The 21418-nt window shown below is 37.2% G+C and overlaps 1 protein-coding gene across 3 annotated transcripts in view; it reads right to left on the bottom strand.

Moving 5' to 3' along the window:
* The window catches only part of LOC127875030 (PHD finger protein 10-like), a 40327-nt gene that overhangs the window by 2438 nt on the left and 16471 nt on the right, over positions 1–21418 (bottom strand). For 2 of the 3 annotated variants that reach the window (XM_052419815.1, XM_052419816.1), the window contains exons 2-15: positions 19314–19947; positions 18819–19008; positions 17429–17553; positions 16976–17059; positions 14942–15009; positions 14249–14317; positions 13359–13487; positions 12476–12585; positions 9680–9788; positions 6573–6693; positions 4384–4451; positions 2734–2845; positions 1974–2086; positions 333–484 (exon numbers count right to left, since the gene is read on the bottom strand). In XM_052419815.1, the coding sequence (XP_052275775.1) occupies positions 333–484; positions 1974–2086; positions 2734–2845; positions 4384–4451; positions 6573–6693; positions 9680–9788; positions 12476–12585; positions 13359–13487; positions 14249–14317; positions 14942–15009; positions 16976–17059; positions 17429–17553; positions 18819–19008; positions 19314–19932 (2069 nt within the window). In that variant the 5' untranslated portion in view covers positions 19933–19947. The remainder of the gene's footprint in view (positions 1–332; positions 485–1973; positions 2087–2733; positions 2846–4383; positions 4452–6572; positions 6694–9679; positions 9789–12475; positions 12586–13358; positions 13488–14248; positions 14318–14941; positions 15010–16975; positions 17060–17428; positions 17554–18818; positions 19009–19313; positions 19948–21418) is intronic. The other variant, XM_052419817.1, reaches the window with a different exon arrangement.

The following is a 21418-nucleotide window of genomic DNA, read 5'->3' as shown; positions in this document are numbered from 1 at the left end:
ATGTTAACACTAATGACACTCATTAAATGAAGCTATAATTATGCATGTTCGTAAAGTGTTGTCCCAGATTATCAGGGATGACACTTTCTGCACATCGGACACTTGATTTAAGACTGGATTTTCGTTTAAAAAAAACTTCTTTTAAACAAAAAATCCCCAGATTAGCATGTGCAAACTGCATATGCCAATCTGGGATGATACTTTATGTTCATGCATTGAGCCCTGTTTTCCAAAAGCGAGGCTCAAATAAGAATAAACTTCAAATACCCAAACTCTGTTCAATATAGTGTCAAAAGTAGTGTTCTTCTCTAAAAACTGCACCACACACTCACCTTGCCCTAGGTGTTGGTCTTGGCAGCGGTTTCAAGGGTGTTGTGTCCCCACGACAACTAGGGCAGTCCCACTCGCCCCTGGGCAAGGAGGTGAGACCCACACAGAATGTGTGGTACCCGCGGTCACACTTGTCACAGAACAACATCTTGTCCTGCAATGACAACCCATTTTTATTATTGAAATATTTTTTTTGGGTTTAACCTTTTTGCACTGAGATGTGCATTTTGAAGTCCCTTGGAGAATTAAATTCAATTGAAGACCTTTCTTAATAGATTCAATGTTACAGATACTCTATTTCCAACCCTAAGATATGAGAAGCAAACAGCATAAAACCTGAGCAGACTGCGAGTTACTTTCAGGCTTTTTTGGTTTTATGCTGCTTGCATGTAGAAATTTCATTTTGCTTCTGAGTGGGAAAGGTTTTTATATCATTTAAGTTTCTCTAGATATAATACAATTAAACCATCAATTAACCAACTGAAACTTTCACTTAGCAAGCTTAATTAATCCAGTTCATTTTCTGTGATAAACATGCTATAGTGGAGTACAGTGCTAATTGTTATGCCCCCGGATCGAATAATTGGGGGAACATTGTTATGGCCTGTCTGTATGTCTGTCATTGTATGTGTGTGTCTGTGCCAAAACTTTAAAGTTGGTAATAACTTTTGCAATATTGAATATGGCAACTTGATATTTGGCATGCATGTGTATCTCATGGAGCTGCACATTTTGAGTGGTGAAAGGTCAAAATAGCTGCTGTGAGGCTTCAAAGCGCAGTAGGGTGCATTGTGTTTGACCAACACAGCTCTTGTTTTAAAGAATTTACCAGAAAATAAATCAAATAAATGATTCAAAAGTCTAGGACGGGTTTAGTATGGCACAAATAAGAATTGGACGGCTAACGTGTCTACTCTGCACAGATGAAAAAACAAAGACATATAAAATACCTTCTGCCATCTATCAAAATAGACAGCGGCTGACAACAGGAACATAAGGCTAAAGAAATTTGTGTTAGGCCACAACCTCTACACTTAATACACCTTTATAAATTACCTCAATATGAATTTTATTTCAAATTTCTCGTTTAAAGCCAATCGGAGCCTTGTAAATTGCAAATATTTTGTTTATCGTACTATCATGCTTGTATCAATATAACAACACCCTATGAGATAAACATAGTAGTATTCCACCTTATTGAATACAGCTAACAGGAACTATTTAATGACATCATTTGTTGTCTGTCCAGACATAATTTAATTCTTTCCTGTATTTTAATTGTTTTCTTGTATTCATACACGATAAATACAGAAACAGCTAGTGGATCTTTGTTTTCAATACTCAAGATAATTCTGTTTATTGAACACTTACCTTTTCTTGACCTAAGGAAAGGCCCTGGCCTTCCATGTTGAGGAAAAACAGATTGACAAAACTTATCCCACTTAAGTCCTCACAAGCTTATCAGGGACAAAACTTTCCTTGTACGAAAAATACCCTAAAAGCAGAAAGTGTTGTCCCTGATTAGCCTTTGCTGACTGCTGATGACACTTTACACACATGCATTAAGGCCAGATTTCCCAGAACATGGACCATATCATTAAAGAAGGCAGAGAAACCCTGCTGGTATTCTGCACACGGCCTACCTCATCATATGGGTCCATGCACTGTACACATGTCTTGCACTCCATACACTGCCAGGGGTATGTACGCACCACCTTCACCATCTCATCTGTGAGGTCAAGACAGCTGGGATGACCTGGAACAGGAAAACAAAGGCAGATGAAGTCTTACATAGGATTGCTGTGTATGTCTTTTACCAGAAAAATTTACAAATGAGCCTCTCTCTGGAAATATCAGGTTTCATGCATAAGCGTAAAAAGTCATCTCAGGTAAGCCCGGGCAGTCCAAACAGGCCAATAAGGAACAACACTTTTTGCTCCTATTGTATTTATTTTTTAAATTGATGCAAAAATCCAGTTTATTTGCAAGTATTGTTCATGCATAGCCAGTGCAGACTGCACAGGCTAATCTTGGATGACACTTTACACACACGCATTCCCAAAGAGCAACTCTCAAATGCTTCAAAGCATCAATCAGTGCAGGTAACCAATATCCATGACACTGACACTTACCCTTTTGTCCTAGTTTATCCTTTGATGTCCTAGCTCAGATATGCATGTTGAGGCATTTGTAGTCTCTTAAAAAACTTATTAAATTAAAGACCTTTCTAACTAAATTCAAGTTTTAAAGGCTTCATTTCCTAGCTTAAGATGAGCAGCAAACAGCCTAAAACCTGAACAGACTGCAAGTCACACGCAGGCTGTTCTGGTTTTTTGCAGGTTGCATACAGCCATTTTCACTTGGCTTCTGAGCGGGAAAGGTTAAAGCACTTTAAACCGTTACCTTTACTCTTGCACTCGGAGCATTCTATGATCTCCTCATCAATCTTCCACTTGTCTTCCGGCTCATCCTTACATATTCTGCACTCTGTCTCTTGTTTCACTCTAACACGAGGCTGTAATTAGCAAATAATTATAACGAAAAGTTTACATATTTTAAATAAGAGTTACTGATTTATACAAATCATTAAACATTAAATTTTGAATTATTGATTTCAATTCTTTATGTAGTACATGTGCATAGTAGATGATAAAGTATCAGCTATATTTATTGATATAGAAATGAAATAAAGAACATGAAACATCAATCAGGGTGATAATTGTCACTTAACCCTTTACCACTTAGATACGTATTTTGACGCATGTGTAGTCCTTTAGAAAGTTTAATTTAATTTAAGACCTTGATTACTAGAGTACAATTTTAAGGCTTCATTTCCAACCCTTAGATACTGATGAGCAGCAAACAGCATAAAACCTGAACAGACTGCAAGTTACTCGCAGGCTGTTCTGCTTTTATGCTACACTTCAACACCGTTATTTTGAACACCGATCATCCGAAGTCACCGTTATTTCGAAGTATTTTTCAGGTCCCGATATTGGTTCTTCTTTGTTTAATGTAACATTTCATTGTTAATCCGAACTTCGTTAAACCGAAGAAATCGTTAATTCGAAGTGATTCAGTCGGTCCCAACACTATAATTGGCACCTTATTAACAATCTTTAATCCGAAGTCAAAACTTCAAAATACTGAGCGTAATTTCACACCTTTGTCATGGCTCGTCAAAAGCCGATAAATACACCTTTGTCGTCTGCGCGAACGCCGGTGTTCAGAGAGACATTGCGTATTAGTTACAAAAATGTTAATTAATTTCCGAAAATGTATTAATATGTATGTATGTCTGATAATTTGTGCTATTCATTATATTTTATATGTTCTGTAATAAGACAACAAAAAAAACAAGAAAAATATTCGTTTTATTCCTCCGTTTGTTACAAGTGGAAATCTATTGCTATCTGACTAGTTTACGCTTTTCAGTAAGCGTGTAACCGAACCATGTGAATTCCACAACGTTTCATTTTTTACAGAATCAAAGTCTTCTGTCAAATGTTTATTTCGAATAATCGTTAATCCAAAGTTTTTTTAACGGTCCCGACGACTTGGAAATAACGGTGTTGAAGTGTATTTGCACATAGACATTATCACTATGCTTCTTAGAGGGAAAGGGTTAAATAATAGCAGCAGCAGTTTATAACAACCAAGAAAAGTCAACAAGTTTTCAAAAAGAGCAAACAAGAAATGGGAACTCAATTGAGCCTCGATCTGTGAAAATGGATTTAATGCATGTGTGTAAAGAAGTATTGCCTCAGATTGGCCTGTGGCTTTTGATATTTGTGTTGAAATAAAGTATCTTTTTACCAAAAATCAAGTTTAGACGGAAATTGTTGTCCCTGATTAGCCTGTGCGAATAAAGGACAACACTTTCCGCAATTATAATATTGTTCATTTAAAGAAAGTACTTTTTGACCCAAAATCTAGCTTAGGTGAAAAGTGCCGTCCCTGATTAGCCTTAGCAGACTGCACAGGCTACTCTGGGATGACACTTTACGCACATGCATTTAACCCCATTTTCTCATAGTGCCTCTCAAAATAAACCTCTAGTGATTTCTCCTTGCTCGTCTCATGGCTGGCTGAAGATTTCTCGGTCAGCACCTTTACAGGCTCTAGAAATGAAAATTATTAATTCATATATCTTTCTAAATGCAAATAAATAAGCTGAAAGCAATATCCCATAGCTCACAGCGCTTTTGCGCAGGCACATTTTAAGTGTGTCATTTCTCTTTATGGACAATAAGCCAGTCAGTAAGTCTGACCAGTGGCTATAAAGTGTTAAGTCTCAAATTCTAAGTCTACTATTTGCAGAGCTCTTAATGAAAGCAAAAGGTAACATCCAAGCAAGTAACAAATAAACCAAGCAAATTTGTTGAATTGATATACCTCCAAATAAATTGTGTTCATGGATGGGTACTAAGTATGATAGAATCCTGACAAAATAAGGCAAATTGAATCAAAATTTGTAACAGTAAACCTGGATGTGTGACCTTGACTTTGACCCTTGAGACCAGAGTCTTACCTGTGACAAACTGCCAGGTAAAGGAGAACAATTGTACAAAGGTATAACAGTAATGGTTATATTATTAATAATTCATCAAATTAGTGATCTTTGATCTCAGCGTGTGACCTTGACCTTTCATCTAGGGTTTTGAGTCTTGCATGTGACTTAATCCATATGCCTAAAGTGTCGTCAAATATTTGGCTGTCCAGTCTGCACAGACTTATCAGAGATGAGACTTTCTGACTTTTTTTTTAAGAAGAGACTTTCTTATAATGAAAAATTCAATTAAAGCAGACTGCACAGACTAATCGGTGATGACACCTTTGCCACCTTCATTACCTCCCGTTTTCCCAGAGTGAGGCTCTAAATAGCGACATTGAGATACTGGACAGCCTGCCTACCTTCAATAGCAACATTGAGATACTGGACAGCCTGCCTACCTTCAATAGCAACATTGAGATACTGGACAGCCTTACCTACCTTCAATAGCGACATTGAGATACTGGACAGCCTGCCTACCTTCAATAGCGACATTGAGATACTGGACAGCCTGCCTACCTTCAATAGCGACATTGAGATACTGGACAGCCTGCCTACCTTCAATAGCGACATTGAGATACTGGACAGCCTGCCTACCTTCAATAGCGACATTGAGATACTGGACAGCCTGCCTACCTTTAATAGCGACATTGAGATACTGGACAGCCTGCCTACCTTCAATAGCGACATTGAGATACTGGACAGCCTGCCTACCTTCAATAGCGACATTGAGATACTGGACAGCTTGCCTACCTTTAATAGCGACATTGAGATACTGGACAGCCTGCCTACCTTCAATAGCGACATTGAGCTACTGGACAGCCTGCCTACCTTCAATAGCGACATTGAGATACTGGACAGCCTGACCTACCTTCAATAGCGACATTGAGCTACTGGACAGCCTGCCTACCTTCAATAGCGACATTTAGATACTGGACAGCCTGCCTACCTTCAATAGCGACATTTAGATACTGGACAGCCTGCCTACCTTCAATAGCGACATTGAGCTACTGGACAGCCTGCCTACCTTCAATAGCGACATTTAGATACTGGACAGCCTGCCTACCTTCAATAGCAACATTGAGATACTGGACAGCCTGCCTACCTTCAATAGCGACATTGAGATACTGGACAGCCTGCCTACCTTCAATAGCGACATTGAGAAACTGGACAGCCTGCCTACCTTCAATAGCGACATTGAGATACTGGACAGCCTGCCTACCTTCAATAGCGAAATTGAGCTACTGGACAGCCTGCCTACCTTCAATAGCGACATTGAGATACTGGACAGCCTGCCTACCTTCAATAGCGACATTGAGATACTGGACAGCCTGCCTACCTTCAATAGCGACATTGAGATACTGGACAGCCTGCCTACCTTCAATAGCGACATTGAGATACTGGACAGCCTGCCTACCTTCAATAGCGACATTGAGATACTGGACAGCCTGCCTACCTTCAATAGCGACATTGAGATACTGGACAGCTTGCCTACCTTCAATAGCGACATTGAGATACTGGACAGCCTGCCTACCTTCAAAAGCGACATTGAGCTACTGGACAGCCTGCCTACCTTCAATAGGGACATTGAGATACTGGACAGCCTGCCTACCTTCAATAGTGACATTGAGATACTGGACAGCCTGCCTACCTTCAATAGCAACATTGAGATACTGGACAGCCTGCCTACCTTCAATAGCGACATTGAGATACTGGACAGCCTGCCTACCTTCTTCCACGCTGTCCTCATCAGAGTCACTGCTGCTGCTGCCACTGCTACTCTCATCTTCACTGTCCCGGGATGAGGAACTCTGACATTAGACAAAATAGGCCCCTTGTATTCACACATTTCCCTTAGAAATACTAACCCTTTACCACTTAGAGATGCACTTTGAAGCGTTTGTATTCTCATAGAAAATAAAAATACACTTTCTAGATTCAAGTTTTAAAGGCTTCTTTTTGAACCCTAAGATACAAACAGCAAACAACTACAATCTTGAACAGACTGCCAGTAACTAGCTGGTTGTTCTGGTTTTATGCCGGTTGCATAAAGCCATATTCACTTCTGCACAGGAATAGATTAAGCAATTATTAAATTTGTATTATGTCTTAGAAAGCCTTCAAAAACCTGTCAGAAAAAAGTACCAAAATGTACAATAACGGACACACATTAGTCGGTGCTGCCACATAAAAATTGAGACAAGAAATAGGTAAAAGGCGTGCATGTCTGAAAGATTAATCAAAAGTCTGCAAAGATTCCAAGCAAAAATGACAATCTGTATGAGTGACCCATCGGAGGTTTTGTTCATGAATGGTTTTGATTAAAAAGTACTTGCTGTAGCTATGAATTTAAATCAGTATTTTTCACAACGTTGCATAACTTCATCTTTCACAGAGGACGTTTGAAACCAATGAAAACTGATTTTGCTATCATCAAAAGGTCCTCAAGCAGTTTATATGGGTAAAACAATAGCCCAAACTATAGCAAAACTGTGCAGAGAAGCTGACTATGTCTTGTAGAATTTAAAGCAAAATTTTCAGTGTTCTATTCCAAATTATTCTGAAAAAGCTGGTAAGAAACCTTTGCCTTAAGACATACACATTTTGAATTCCCTACTACTGTGAATCCATTATTATTCATCCGACATTAATTTTCGCCTTTTTCGTACTTCGACCGATGGACGAATTCAAGATCCTAACGAAAAATCATGTCCCATATTTGAAACAAATAAGACTGAATTACCGTAGGCATGAGGCATTTAAATCCAGCGTAATCCACCCATATACACAGGGCTCGAAATTAACACTCGCACACTCGCAAAATGCGAGAAAAAAAGATTGCAAGGTAAGTTATAAGCCACTAGTATTTTTTGCAAATAAAGAAATAGTGAAAAAAAACGAGTTATATTGCTTAATGCGTTCGACGGCGTGAACGCTATACCGTAGGTCAATTTTTTTAACGTCCGAATACCCATATGCGGAAGCGCGCACCTTGTTTGTTGACTGGTATACTTATAATACAGATACACAGATGGTATTGAAACAAAGAACATGAAACAGTCGACTATTTACACTCAAGTTAAATCCGGATTTGACACAAAGGGGTGTTCATTATACAGTGTACTGACATTTCCTGTAAAACGAGAATGCAATAAGGCTGTATCGAATGCGTCGACTTCGTTTAGGTATAATAGTGTTGATTAGCGCTAATTGTTTACAACTTTATTACCCATTGTGTGTATTGTGTTTATCAGGGGTGTTGCAGATTATACAGCCTACACGCCGCGAATTCGGATTAAAGACAATACTATTAAACGCAATTTAAATATGATGATGTGTGATCAACACCTGACTGAAATATATTCTGCGCTTTGTTACAAATTAATAAAGAACATTTTGATTTGTGTTTGGTTGTTTGGTTTAAACTGCATCTACTATTTTTGTACAGTTGACCGTGATAGTAATGGAAAAAGACTAATTGGCAATTGGCTTCGTTGTTTAAAACACTCGTTAACGATTATTCAGTCCCACTTATCCGCTAATCATAACAAAGAACGTGTCAATGACATAAAATAATAAGGGACAGTTACTATCACCTAAGATAACAGACTTGTTAAATGGCATATGCCAAACAAGGCCCACCTCCTGCAAGTGACTACCAAGTGTCACCTCTCTTTCCCCAGCACGATTTTTTCGCAACCGCGTATTACATGTATTACAAACAAATAGGACGTTGTTTTTTACAAAACCAGAAATGGACGAATTTAAGAGTGGACGAAATAGTCATTTTTATGAAAAGGGCGAAATTTTGTGCAGACGAAAATAAATGGTTTCACAGTATTTGACATCATTTTTTCATTTTTCAAACACAAGTTAGCTTCACATTTCTTAAAACCCTATCTACCCACCAAAAGCTGCAACAAGCAAGGCACTAACAATTGCACAACATATTCATAAATTTACGACAGTTGAGATAATGTTTACAAATTGTCAAAAGTATTCTTACAAGACTTCACTGATTACAAGTTAATGCCAGAAAGATTTTTCAATTTATGTACAACAAATCTTGTTTGCAGTTAAATCCAGACTGTCAGAAACCAAGCACTGTGTAATTTGTGGACGGGCAGAAACCAAATACTGTGTAATTTGTGGACTGGCAGAAACCAAGCACTGTGTAATTTGTGGACTGGCAGAAACCAAGCACTGTGTTATTTGTGGACTGGCAGAAACCAAGCACTGTGTAATTTGTGGACTGGCAGAAACCAAGCACTGTGTAATTTGTGGACTGGCAGAAACCAAGCACTGTGTAATTTGTGGACTGGCAGAAACCAAGAACTGTGTAATTTGTGGACTGGCAGAAACCAAGCACTGTGTAATTTGTGGACTGGCAGAAACCAAGCACTGTGTAATTTGTGGACTGGCAGAAACCAAGCACTGTGTAATTTGTGGACTGGCAGAAACCAAGCACTGTGTAATTTGTGGACTGGCAGAAACCAAGCACCGTGTAATTTGTGGAAATAAATGAGCTGCCCTCTGGGAAAACGGGGCTTTAAGCATGTGTGTAAAGTCTTGTCCCCTATTAGCCTGCGCAGTCTGCAAAGGCTAATAATGGACAAAACTTTCCGCTTTGATTGATTTTTTCTAAAAGGAAGTCTCTTCATAACAAAATCCAGTCTAGGCAGAGAGTGTCGTCCCAGATAAGCCTGTGAAGACTGCACTGGCTAATCTGGGGCGATATTTTACGTCCTTACATTTACCCCTGTATTCCTTGAGCAATGCTCTAATGTGTGCCCCTACCTCATCCCCACTGTCTGCCTCATCTTCATTTTGCAGGAGATCAGAGTGTTTAGGAGGATTACGCACAGCTGTGTTGAGAGGGAAGTACTTCAACTCCTCCATAAGGTACCTGTGGATATAAAGCTGCATTGTGCGTAAAGTGACTTTCCAGATGAGCCTGAGCAGTTGGCACAGGCTAATCAGGGACGACACTTTCCACTTTTGCTGAAATGTTTCTTTTAAATGAAGTCTCTTCTTGATTAAAATCCAGTTTTGGCAGAAAGTGTAATGCCATATTAGCCTTTGAAGATTGCACAGGCTAATATGGGAGGACACTTTACGCACACGAATTAAACCAGATACCCCAGAGCAAGGCTCATATTCACAGAGTCTACAGTCACAAAGTGACTAAAATAAATCTCAATTTTGGGCAAGTGAAAATTTCATATCAAATTATCTATGAACAAGAGATGTGTTTGTCAGAAACACAATGCCCTCTACTGCGCCGCTTTGATTTTTTTTTTTTTATATCCCTTTAAAAAATATTACTTCCCTTGTAAAAATGATCTGTAGCTGCCAAATGATAAATATAAATTATCTCCCTTTAAAGCTTGTAACTTCCCTTAGATTTGTTTTTTGACCTTTGACCTTGAAGGATGACCTTGACCTTTCACCACTCACAATATGCAGCTCCATGAGATACACATGCATGCCAAATATCAAGTTGCTATCTTCAATATTGCAAAAGTTATGGCCAATATTAAAGTTTTCTGACCGACAGAGGGACGGCCAGACAGCCAGACAGTTCAAATGCTATATGCCACCATACCGGGGGCATAAAAACTTGAAAACTTTTCTGTTCACAAAAAATGGTAAAAAACAATGTACTAAAACATAAATATTAACTGGTTTTAGACATTTTATATGATTATTAATGAACCAGTCAGCAATTATACTGATGTTGTAATTGATGGTTTTCATGAAATTTATTCTATTATTCCCTGAAATGTTTTACAAACATAGCCCTAGCTCACCTAAAAAACATGATATTAAATCAGAAATGTTCCATTCTAAAACATAAAACATTTTTTGCAGTTTTCTGCTTTCAAAATAATTAGGAGCCTGTAAGAAATAAACAGGGTTCACTTTAAAATCCACTTGTCCAGACTGACTAATGCTGTACATTTTCATTTGGTCTTACCAAAAAGTTAATTTTCCAGGAATTAAAAAATGTTATGTTATATTCTGTCGATCAAGCACGTATTTTTACAATATACCGGTATATTTAATTAGCTTTCCTTTTTGATAATTAGAGTTAACTTTTTACAGTTCTCACCTTGTTTTGTGAATAAGAAAAGTAAATAAACTTGACATATTTAAGCAGACTACCCAACAATGCAAGTAAGCCACAAGTGGGAATATAACAAAAGTGAAATAAAAGGGAACTTAATGTGACAGTCTTGTGAACTAATCTCTAAGATTTCTTTCCCTTGTGACTATTACATTGCAGTGTATAAGAACAACTTTCAATTTATCGTTTTAACATCAGCACTAAGATTTGGACAGAAATTTAGCAAATACATACACTGGATATTTACTGGTTTTCTTGCATGTTTACTAGACCCATCATTCTTGATACGAGTTTTATTCGTCTGACATGAGCATTTTTTTTAGCCTAGTAACTTGTAAATGTTGGCAGGGTTTTTAATCTTATTTTGGGGAAAGGGTCTGGCCTTTTTTGAGGGGAAAAATAATCGCGCAAAATGCTGGATTTTGGGGGAAAAAATCACGCGAAACACCAGATTTTGGGGGAAATAAGAAAAGTCTTAAACAAGCAATTTAAAATATTCTGCTGTTTTTAAAACAAATTGAAGGCAACAGATAATTCAATTATGCAATATGTTATATTTTCTACACTGGATCAGGTTAACTTATGTATTTAAAGTTTAATTTTTTTTATTTTTTTTAGGGAAAAAAAAATAAGTATGGGGGAAAATTTACCTGCTGAGGAGAAAAAAATTTGAGGGGAAGGGGCCGTTTTTCGGCGGGTCCCAAAGAAGGGAAAAACCCTGGTTGGTGTGGTCTTGTGCTGTGGGGGGAGGCCAGAGTACATCTCTGATACAGTTATCATGAACCAAACCAGAGTACATCTCTCTGATACACTTATCATGAACCAAACTAGAGTACATCTCTCTGATACAGTTGTCATGAACCAAGCCAGAGTACATCTCTCTGATACAGTCATCATGAACCAAGCCAGAGTACATCTCTCTGATACAGTTATCATGAACCAAGCCAGAGTACATCTCTCTGATACAGTTGCCATGAACCAAACCAGAGTACATCTCTCTGATACAGTTGTCATGAACTAAGCGAGAGTACATCTCTCTGATACAGTTGTATGAACCAAACCAGAGTACAGCTCTCTGATACAGTTGTATGAACCAAGCCAGAGTACATCTCTCTGATACAGTTACCATGAACCAAACCAGAGTACATCTCTCTGATACAGTTGTCATGAACTAAGCGAGAGTACATCTCTCTGATACAGTTGTATGAACCAAACCAGAGTACATCTCTCTGATACAGTTGTATGAACCAAGCCAGAGTACATCTCTCTGATACAGTTGTTATTAACCAAGCAAGAGTACATCTCTCTGATACAGTTGTATGAGCCAAACTCACAGTACTTTGGAGTGGGTACTAAACTTGCATTGCCTACGTAACAAACATGAGTACAGACCACTGAGCTAGCTGGAGTGCCACCAATAAAGCACATACGTTTAATAGTAAGCCACTGATAGTTAAAGCACCTACGTTTTATAGTAGTCCTGGAACTGCCCTGGTATGACAGAGAGTGGGTACGCTCCAACCTCCGTGTGGGTCGTGTCCAACTTGCGGAACTTATTTCTTGGGTACTGAAATGTCTGAACACCAAGGATTTAATATTAAGGTGTGTTCACAAGTGTCCACAAATGTTTAATAGATAACTTAACTAGTGCTAATGCTATAGCTTCTGAAAGCCTGTGAATTTAGGCAGCTTTCATACATTAATTTGTAAATTAAACTGTACAACTATGTTTTAAAGTAGACTGATTATTTTAGGCACACATTCATACTAGAGAAGAAACTACAGTGAAACATTATGCTAAATCCAGCAAAAATACTGATTTGCCCTTGATGTTTTCAGATTCTGTATCAATCAAACATTATGCTAAGTTTCTCCAGTCTCTGGATGCAATTATAAAACTGGGTTGGAAGCATGTGCCATTAGTGTTGTCCCTGATAAGCCTGTGCAGTATGCTTAGGCTAATCGAGTACAACACTTTACGCTTTTATGCATTTTTACGTTTTGAGGAAGTCTCTTCTTCACAAAAATCGAGTTTTTTACTTGGAAAATGTCCCTGAATAACCTGTGCTGCAAAGGGTTATCTGGGTGAAACTGTACAAACATGCATTGAGAACAGTTTTTCCAGAAATATGGATCATATAATGCGCTTACGAAGGTTTGTACATCAAAGTACGCAGACCGAACAAAGGTTTGGACATCAAAGTACACAGAACTTACAAAGGTTTGTACATTAAAGAACGCAGAATGTACGATGGTTTGTACATCAAAGCACACAGAACTTACGAAGGTTTGTACATCCAAGTACACAGAACTTATGAAGGTTTGTACATCAAAGTACGCGGCACTTACAAAGGTTTGTACATCAAAGTAGGCCCTACGGCTCTCCTTGCGTTCTTTCAGCAGGTTCCTGTTCCAATCAGACACGGACTTCATTGCCTTCTTTGTGTACTCTGCCATCTTGTCCTTCTCTAATTTCAACTTGAAACAGAAATAACACTGACAGGCTTATCTGGGTTGATACTTTATGCACATGCATTAAGTCCAGTTTTCCCAGAAACTGATATGTTTAAGTTTTGTCCCTCAACAGCCATAACAACACTTTCCATCCAGTTAGCACTGTGGTTCATTCAAGCCCTTTTCACGTCGGCGAGGCAATTTCAGTTTCCACACCCAGCGCAAGTGAGTTGGGTTGGTGGTTACCATACCAGAAAAGTGTGGTTTACCCTGGTAAATCAGGATACCCACCACAGCAACAGAGCACACCAAATTGAGAAAATTTTATTTAAATATAAAGGTTGAATTTGCAGCTTGTGACAGAAAATGTCTTCCAAACTTTGGTGAGTCTAGTAAATCAGGAGTGGTGGGGCACATTTCAGTCCCTTTCTGAAGCCCAACTTACTTACTAAAGTTTATTGAAAAATTTCCTTTACAAGAAGACTTGAAAATTGATTTAGATTATTAAATAACAATAATTTATTGGAAATGAACATTAAATGAAACAGTTGTCAAAACAACAGGCTACAACACACTTGAAAATAATTTGAATATAAGGTATTTATTTTTGTTTGAAAAATGACTGAAGTGTTCTTTTTGGCTTTTTCGCTTTTTTTTGGTCTTAATATTTCAAGAAACATTTACAAAACCAGAGCAAACATGGCAAACCATCGATTTTTCAAAGTGGTGGTAAAAAAGAATTACTATAATCTGTAAATGTTTAATTTCAAATAACAAATACTTACAGCATTAAATTCTTTAATTTTGTCAGCCATTTTCTGCTTCTCTTTTTCCTGTAGTGTTTTCACAAATTCCTATAAAAAGAACACAATTTAAATGAAAGCAGGCAGTACAAGCACAATAATTATTATCTCTTTAATGTATAAAGTATTACACATTTAATTTATATGTAATGAAATTAAATATCCTATCATTAGTTTTTGGTTTAAATAGCATATTGTATGACTGTTTGTTTATTTCTACATCAAAGTTCAAACTGGTGTTTGAAATAACCATAAAATGTCTTCTATATTTTTTGAAGAATGCCATTACCTTATACCTGGCATGGTAGTGCTATTGACCTATTAATGTATACTTGGCAGAGTGATCCCAATGTCATTGATTTTAACCCACCTGGAAGGTTGGTTCAATAACATTGACCTTTTAACCCTTTACCACATAGATACATATTTTGACGCGCTTGTAGTCTGTTAGAAATTTACATTTTATTAAATACCATTCTTACTATATTCAAGTTTTAAAGGCTTCATTTCCAACCCTTAGTTACTGATGAGCAGCAAACAGCATATAACCTGAATAGACTACTCAGGCTGTTCTGGTTTTATGCTGGTTGCAAAAACCATTTTCACTTTGCTTCTTATGTTGGAAAGGGTTAAATTCTACTTTGAAGGGTAATCCCAATTCAAGTGCAATATTACCTTGTACTTGGCAGGGTAGTCCTTACTCATCAGGTCATGAACTTCATCTGCCTTCAATGCTGTCAAACCTGTGAAAGCAGAAAAATGGACAAGAGGGCCCAAGACCCTAGGTTGCTTACCTGAGAACCGAAGGAACTAAACTGTTTTAAGCAGCTTATGTCATGTCAAACTTAAATTAGTATGGATTATGACCAAGCTTTTAACCTGTAACCATATTAAAAACATGGCTGAAATATAATTTAAACAAATATTTCATTATGTTTTATGCTGATAAAAAACATGTGACTTCTAAAGTGTTCACAAGGTTTCAAAATAACAATATATAGAAAACGGCCCTGCCTCATAGTGGCCATATTTTTCAATTTGCCGCAACCATTTTGAACTCAGCCAAGATATCATTAAAACTATTTTAATAATGAGTTGAGATAAGATTACAACAAATGCTTTCAGCAAGTTTCATGAAGATTGTACAAAAAAATAATAATTCTCGAGTGTTGACACGTTTTTTTATTTATCTGACTAAACGACCAAGTTTTTGACCCCACATGATCCAGTCTCAAACTCATGTGACAGATCATTGAGACACCCTTTGAGCCAAATGTTCGTTTCGATCGGGCAATAAATCAAGCCTCAAGAGTTTTCACACTGTAAATAATGACGATGCATGACAGAGAATGACCCATGCATGACAGAGAAAAGGTGACCACAAAATCTCATCTTGATCATCTTGTGCTCAGGTGAGCTACATAAAGTTGAAATGCAACATGATCTATCTAATCAACACAAGAGGTTTATAAACTATTCCATTTATATAAGAAAATTACAGTAAAAAAGTGAATGATTTTCACAAAGATATGCCTTTCAGTAGATCTTTTCATGTAAAGACCAACTTCCAAATGATTCCTCTATTTTGGGTTTGATCTTAAATTTGTATCTTTGGTTTGATCTTAAATTGTTACCTTGAAATAAGACTTTGGGACTTTGTCATAATGTGCGCCACTCACTATGCTTGTACTTGTACATAACAGCTGCAAAGTTATTTCAATTTCCTTAATTCGATGTGACCTTGACTTGTGACCTTGACATTAGACCTAATGACAAGGTGCTTAGGCTCCGCTGACCCCTTCATGGAAATCCATTCAACCTGGACAAATGTTTGTTCAGCATAAATTGTCACATACACATTACGTAATTTCTACCTTTGACCTTAAATTTTGACCTTGACCTTGAACCTATGAACCTTGTTTTATTGTGTGACATGAAGTCTCAGCATGCTGATTACTTCAAGCTAACTTTTTCAAAAATCCATACATGCAGGACCAACAGTGCTGTTTTTTTTCATTCAAATTGGGTACGGTAATCCCCATTCCTAATGGAAAAGTATATATTTTTTCCAAATAGAGCAAAAAATTCCCAATGAAAGGTTTAACAAAAATATATATATATAACTTTTAGATCTCAATATTTTGTTTAACTCCCATCCATATAAGATCCAACCTTAGTTTATATAATACTGAAAACGCTTGTATTCTCAATTTTTTAGCAAAACAACAACAACACTAATTTCCCAATTTTAGTCAGAACGTCGCAATGTGTGGGCTCCATTCCCAAAATGGTAAAAACAAAACAAACAAACTTATGCTCCAGACAAATATTTCTAATTGTCAGACTGCCCACCCTGATGTTCCCATTATTAAGCCATTTTTCAAACGGATATATAATAATGTCAACAGAAACCAAGTTTTTGTATGCCTTAAACAGCTATTGAAATGCCTATGATCTGGTTTGATAACCATCTTAACTCTTTCAGTGCGGGAACCGAATTTTAAAGGCCTTTACAAACAGTTTGGATCCAGATGAGACGCCACAAAATGTGGCGTCTCATCAGGAACTAAACTGTTTGCTATTCTGATAGTGTTCTTTGAAAAAAATCGAAGAAAATGCTAATTTTAGAAATTCAGCAGAAGACATTTTAGCAGACGACAAATTTCCCAGCATGCAAAGGGTTAAACTATCAAGACCTTTTTTCCCTACCTAGGTCACTTTGTGTTTCTGAAACCACTCCGCTCTCCCTGAGGAAATCTTTCTCATGTTTGTCACATACTCGACGGAACAGATCTGCAAAAGAAAATTATAAAGATGTTAAACAATCTGGGCTCGTATTCACAAAACTTTTTTTGCGATCAAAAATCGATTTTGCTTGTCATTGAAAATGGATTTCCATTGTAGTTGAGAGGCAAAAATGAAAATCGATGTCAATTAAAATTGATTTTCTATTGCAAAATGTGATCATAGATATGCTGAAAGGAAGGAATAATAGGCATATATTTAGGGATTACTCAACATAATTTTCAGATTTAATTATATTGGGAAAACGGTGATTGAGCAATTATACATCTGTCCAAATTGATCAAGATGGACTTTGATATACTATCTAGACATATAAAACTTGTGCATGATAATTAAATGTTAACTTCGCCATCATACCTGGGTACTTCCTCTTGAAGGACTTGATGTCAAGAAAGATGGATATCTGTTCCTGCAGCATGTAGAAATCTGCATCCGGTTCTTGTGGCCAAGCATACTCAAATATGTCAGACGCTGTCAATCCACTGAAATAGTACAGATATAAGAACCTGTCAATCAACTGAAATAGTACAGATATCAGATGCTGTCAATCTACTGAAATAGTACAAATTTCAGATGCTGTAAATCCACTGAAATAATACAGATATGAAACAATGTCAATCCACTGAAATAGTACAGATATCAGACGCTGTCAATCCACCTAAATTGTACAGATATCAAACGCTGTTAGTCCACTGAAATAGTACAGATATCAGACGCTGTCAATCAACTGACATCAAATGCTGTCAATCCACTGAAATAGTACAGATATCAGACGCTGTCAATCCACTGAAATTGTACAGATATCAAATGCCGTCAATCCACTGATATAGTACAGATGCCAGACACTGTCAATCCACTGAAATAGAACAGATATCAAATCCACTAAAATAGTACAGATATCAAATGCTGTCAATCCACTGAAATAGTACAGATATCAGACGCTGTCAATCCACTGCAATAGTACAGATATCAAATGCCGTCAATCTACCGAAATAGTACAGATATCAGACGCTGTCAATCCACTGCAATAGTACAGATATCAAATGCCATCAATCCACTGAAATAGTACAGATGCCAGACACTGTCATTCCACTGAAATAGTTCAGATATCAGACACTGTCAATCCACTGAAATAGTACAGATATCAAATGCCATCAATCCACTGAACTAGTACAGATATCAGACATTGTCAATCCACTGAAATAGTACAGATATCAAATGCCGTCAATCCACTTAAATAGTTAAGATATCAGACGCTGTCAATCAACTGAAATAGTACAGATGTCAGACGCTGTCAATCCACTAAAATAGTACAGATATCAGACGCTGTCAATCCACTGAAATAGTACAGATATCAAATGCCGTCAATCAACTGAAATAGTACATATATCAGACACTGTCAATCCACTTAAATAGTACACTAACCATCGGTCTTCTTACATTTGGTTTAAACATGTACTTCATGTACATGTATATTGAGTAGAAATGGATAGAAAACAAAATATTCAAAAACAAGAACACTGCTAATGATTAAGGAATTATAACCAAGATGCCCTTCTCAAATGTAACTGCTATCAAGATTATTGAAGATATTATGAGAATGTTCTTTACAACCACTTTTTGCTAAGCCAGAAAAATGTTGACATTTAAAAAATGCAGTTCCGGAAAATGCAGTTCTGGCTAATGTTTACACAAATACAGACAACCAGCATAATTACAAGCAACAAGTTTACCCAACAACACTTACTGTCCATGCTCGCTTGCATCATCAGCGGCTATCTGCAAGGTGCCCCTACGTTTCTTTGCCGGAGTGTTGTCCCCATTCTTGTCTCTTTCACTGTTAGGGGTCCCAGGAGTCACAAAAGGACAGTTGCTTGGGGGATTCATGTTGGCTGATTCATCAAACACCATTTGGCGGTCTGAGAAGGCTGAACTCTCTGAAAAATTTAAGAGTAATATAAACTTTTTATGTTTACAGAGCACGAACATAAAATTATCAACTATAAATAATATTTAGATGTTTTAATTGTACTTTGATTGTTAAGTCATGACTAAATTACAACCACTGCTTTAATATTCTTGGTCATCAGATAATGACAGAATCTGTGTCAAAATACATATACAAGAATTTTCTACAAAAAATACGGTCAACAAAGATGCAAGAAAGATGTCATAAACATAAAATTCTTTCAATTTGATATTATATACAACAAGCTGTGTTTGTGATTCACTCTGGTTTCACCTGGTAAGCTCATGTTGGAACATTCATCCATGTCCTCCACATTGCTGCTTGCGGCTGACCCAGGGACACTGACATTGGATGCTTCGTCAACACCTAACAAGTTGTTAGCTTCACTCGTCTTGCAACCTTCATCAATGTTGGGCTTGTACCAATCTGAGTTTGAAGTGTCCTCTCCAACAAACGCTGAGGCAGGTTCATTCTCAGTGGAATCAGGCCTACTCGACTCGTCTATATCCTTAACTGAGTCAGTATCATGTTCATTATTGCATGCCCTGTTTTCCTCTTTCAAAAATTTGTGGAACTCAGATTCATAATTGTCTTTGACAGGTTCCTTGACTACATCTGCGCCTTTTTTACTTTGAAAATTATTTCCAAACAGATTTTTGGTAGAGTCATCATTCTCTATCAGAGCAGATATTGTATTTACAGCTGCTTTATTTTCAACATCCGTATCATTGTGGGCTTCAAAACTACTGGTGTTCACTGAATCCTGTTGCTGAGAGTCTACATCTTTAACAACGTCATCATTATCTGTAAGCATTGGTTCCGCATCATGTTTGTCATCTTGATTAGTTGTTGTTTCGACAACTGACGTAAAGTCTTTTTGGCTGGTGTCCATGCCTAATTTATATATCTGAAATTATTTTCAAAGCCATGATGTAAACAAATTACCAATAAGAGTTATTCTCAAAAAAATAAAAAATAAATAAAGAGTTAGGCAGTAGTACTTCAAATCATTGAAAGACCATAATTGTACTCATTAAGAAAGCAGCAAACCCAAATGCTTTTCAGATAAGTTTTTATACTGTAGTAAGTCAAATTGAGACAAATAAATGGTATCTATTCCATATTTACAACACACGTATAATTCCTTAAAAAAACAAGATGTTGCAATAATGAATGATAATGCCCTCAGTGGAAGCCTTGCCAGTAGTGATTCATTGGCCGATATGACTCATTTAAGTCTAAACGTAGGTAAAAGGTCTGGACAAGAGGAGGTTAAGTGACGTATTTGTGTTAAGATTGTGCAAAGATAACATCCATGCAAGTATCAAACCTTTGCAGAAAGATGTATTGATGCAAGATAAAACCCATTATTCTATATCCAATAAATTCATCCAATCGGCATTCTTCATATGTACCACGTGACCGTCCAATATATTCCGGTATTGGATCCAAAAAGTCTGTATTTTTGTGCACTAAGCAATTGTTTTATATCGATAAAAGCCGTTACCGAGAAAAAGTATCCGAATGTACTATAATCAACTCACACGGGCGCTTGTCTTGAAAATAGCATAGATGCAATAAAAGCATTTTCAAATCAAAATTAAAATGAAACAAAGAGCTGAAGAAAGGGATATAGAATAAAAAGCTTATTAGCCGTTTAAACTGTACAATACGAGATATATTTGGACTCGCACACAGTTTGAAGTCATAATGGACTCGCCTAACGGCTCGTCCAATATGACGTCAAACTGTGTGCTCGTCCAAATATATCTCCTTATTGTACAGTGAAACGTCTAATAACCTATAATATTTTGGTTTAAGATTTGGACATTCTGAACCAGTCCAAAAGTAGGTCAATTTCAAGATCAAACATAGTTCAGTTGATGCCGGTGTGTTGATAGGATTCAAAGACATCATCCATGCTAGTATCAAATCTTTGTAGTGAGCAGTATTAATGTTTGATGAAACGTGTCATCTTGGGTTAAAAAATAATACTGAAATAGGCACACAATAGTCCAAAAGTAGGTCAAGGTCAAAATGAGGTACATGTGAGTTGATATTTGTTTTTAAATAAATCATCCATGCAAGTATCAAAGCTTTGTAGCAAGCAGTATAAAGGCTAGACAAAACGTTTCTTTATCATCAAATACGTCAAATAAATGTATAAACTCCGCCGAGGACAGTCCCAAGCCTGCGCTGAAAAAGAAGGAGGGTTGGGCGTAGGGCGAGCTACCCTACTCTTTTGAAATCTTATTGCTACAGAAACGCCAAACAGAATAACAACAGATATCACGGACCTGGGAGAAGGTGTCAACTGGAAGCCATCAGACCGAAGACCATCATCTCCACCAGAATCACAACCAGCATTGGTACATGGA

This window comes from Dreissena polymorpha, chromosome 3 (genome assembly GCF_020536995.1).
Source record: "Dreissena polymorpha isolate Duluth1 chromosome 3, UMN_Dpol_1.0, whole genome shotgun sequence".
NCBI classification, from domain to species: Eukaryota; Metazoa; Mollusca; class Bivalvia; order Myida; family Dreissenidae; genus Dreissena; species Dreissena polymorpha.
This window is presented reverse-complemented; position numbering and strand designations above follow the sequence as displayed.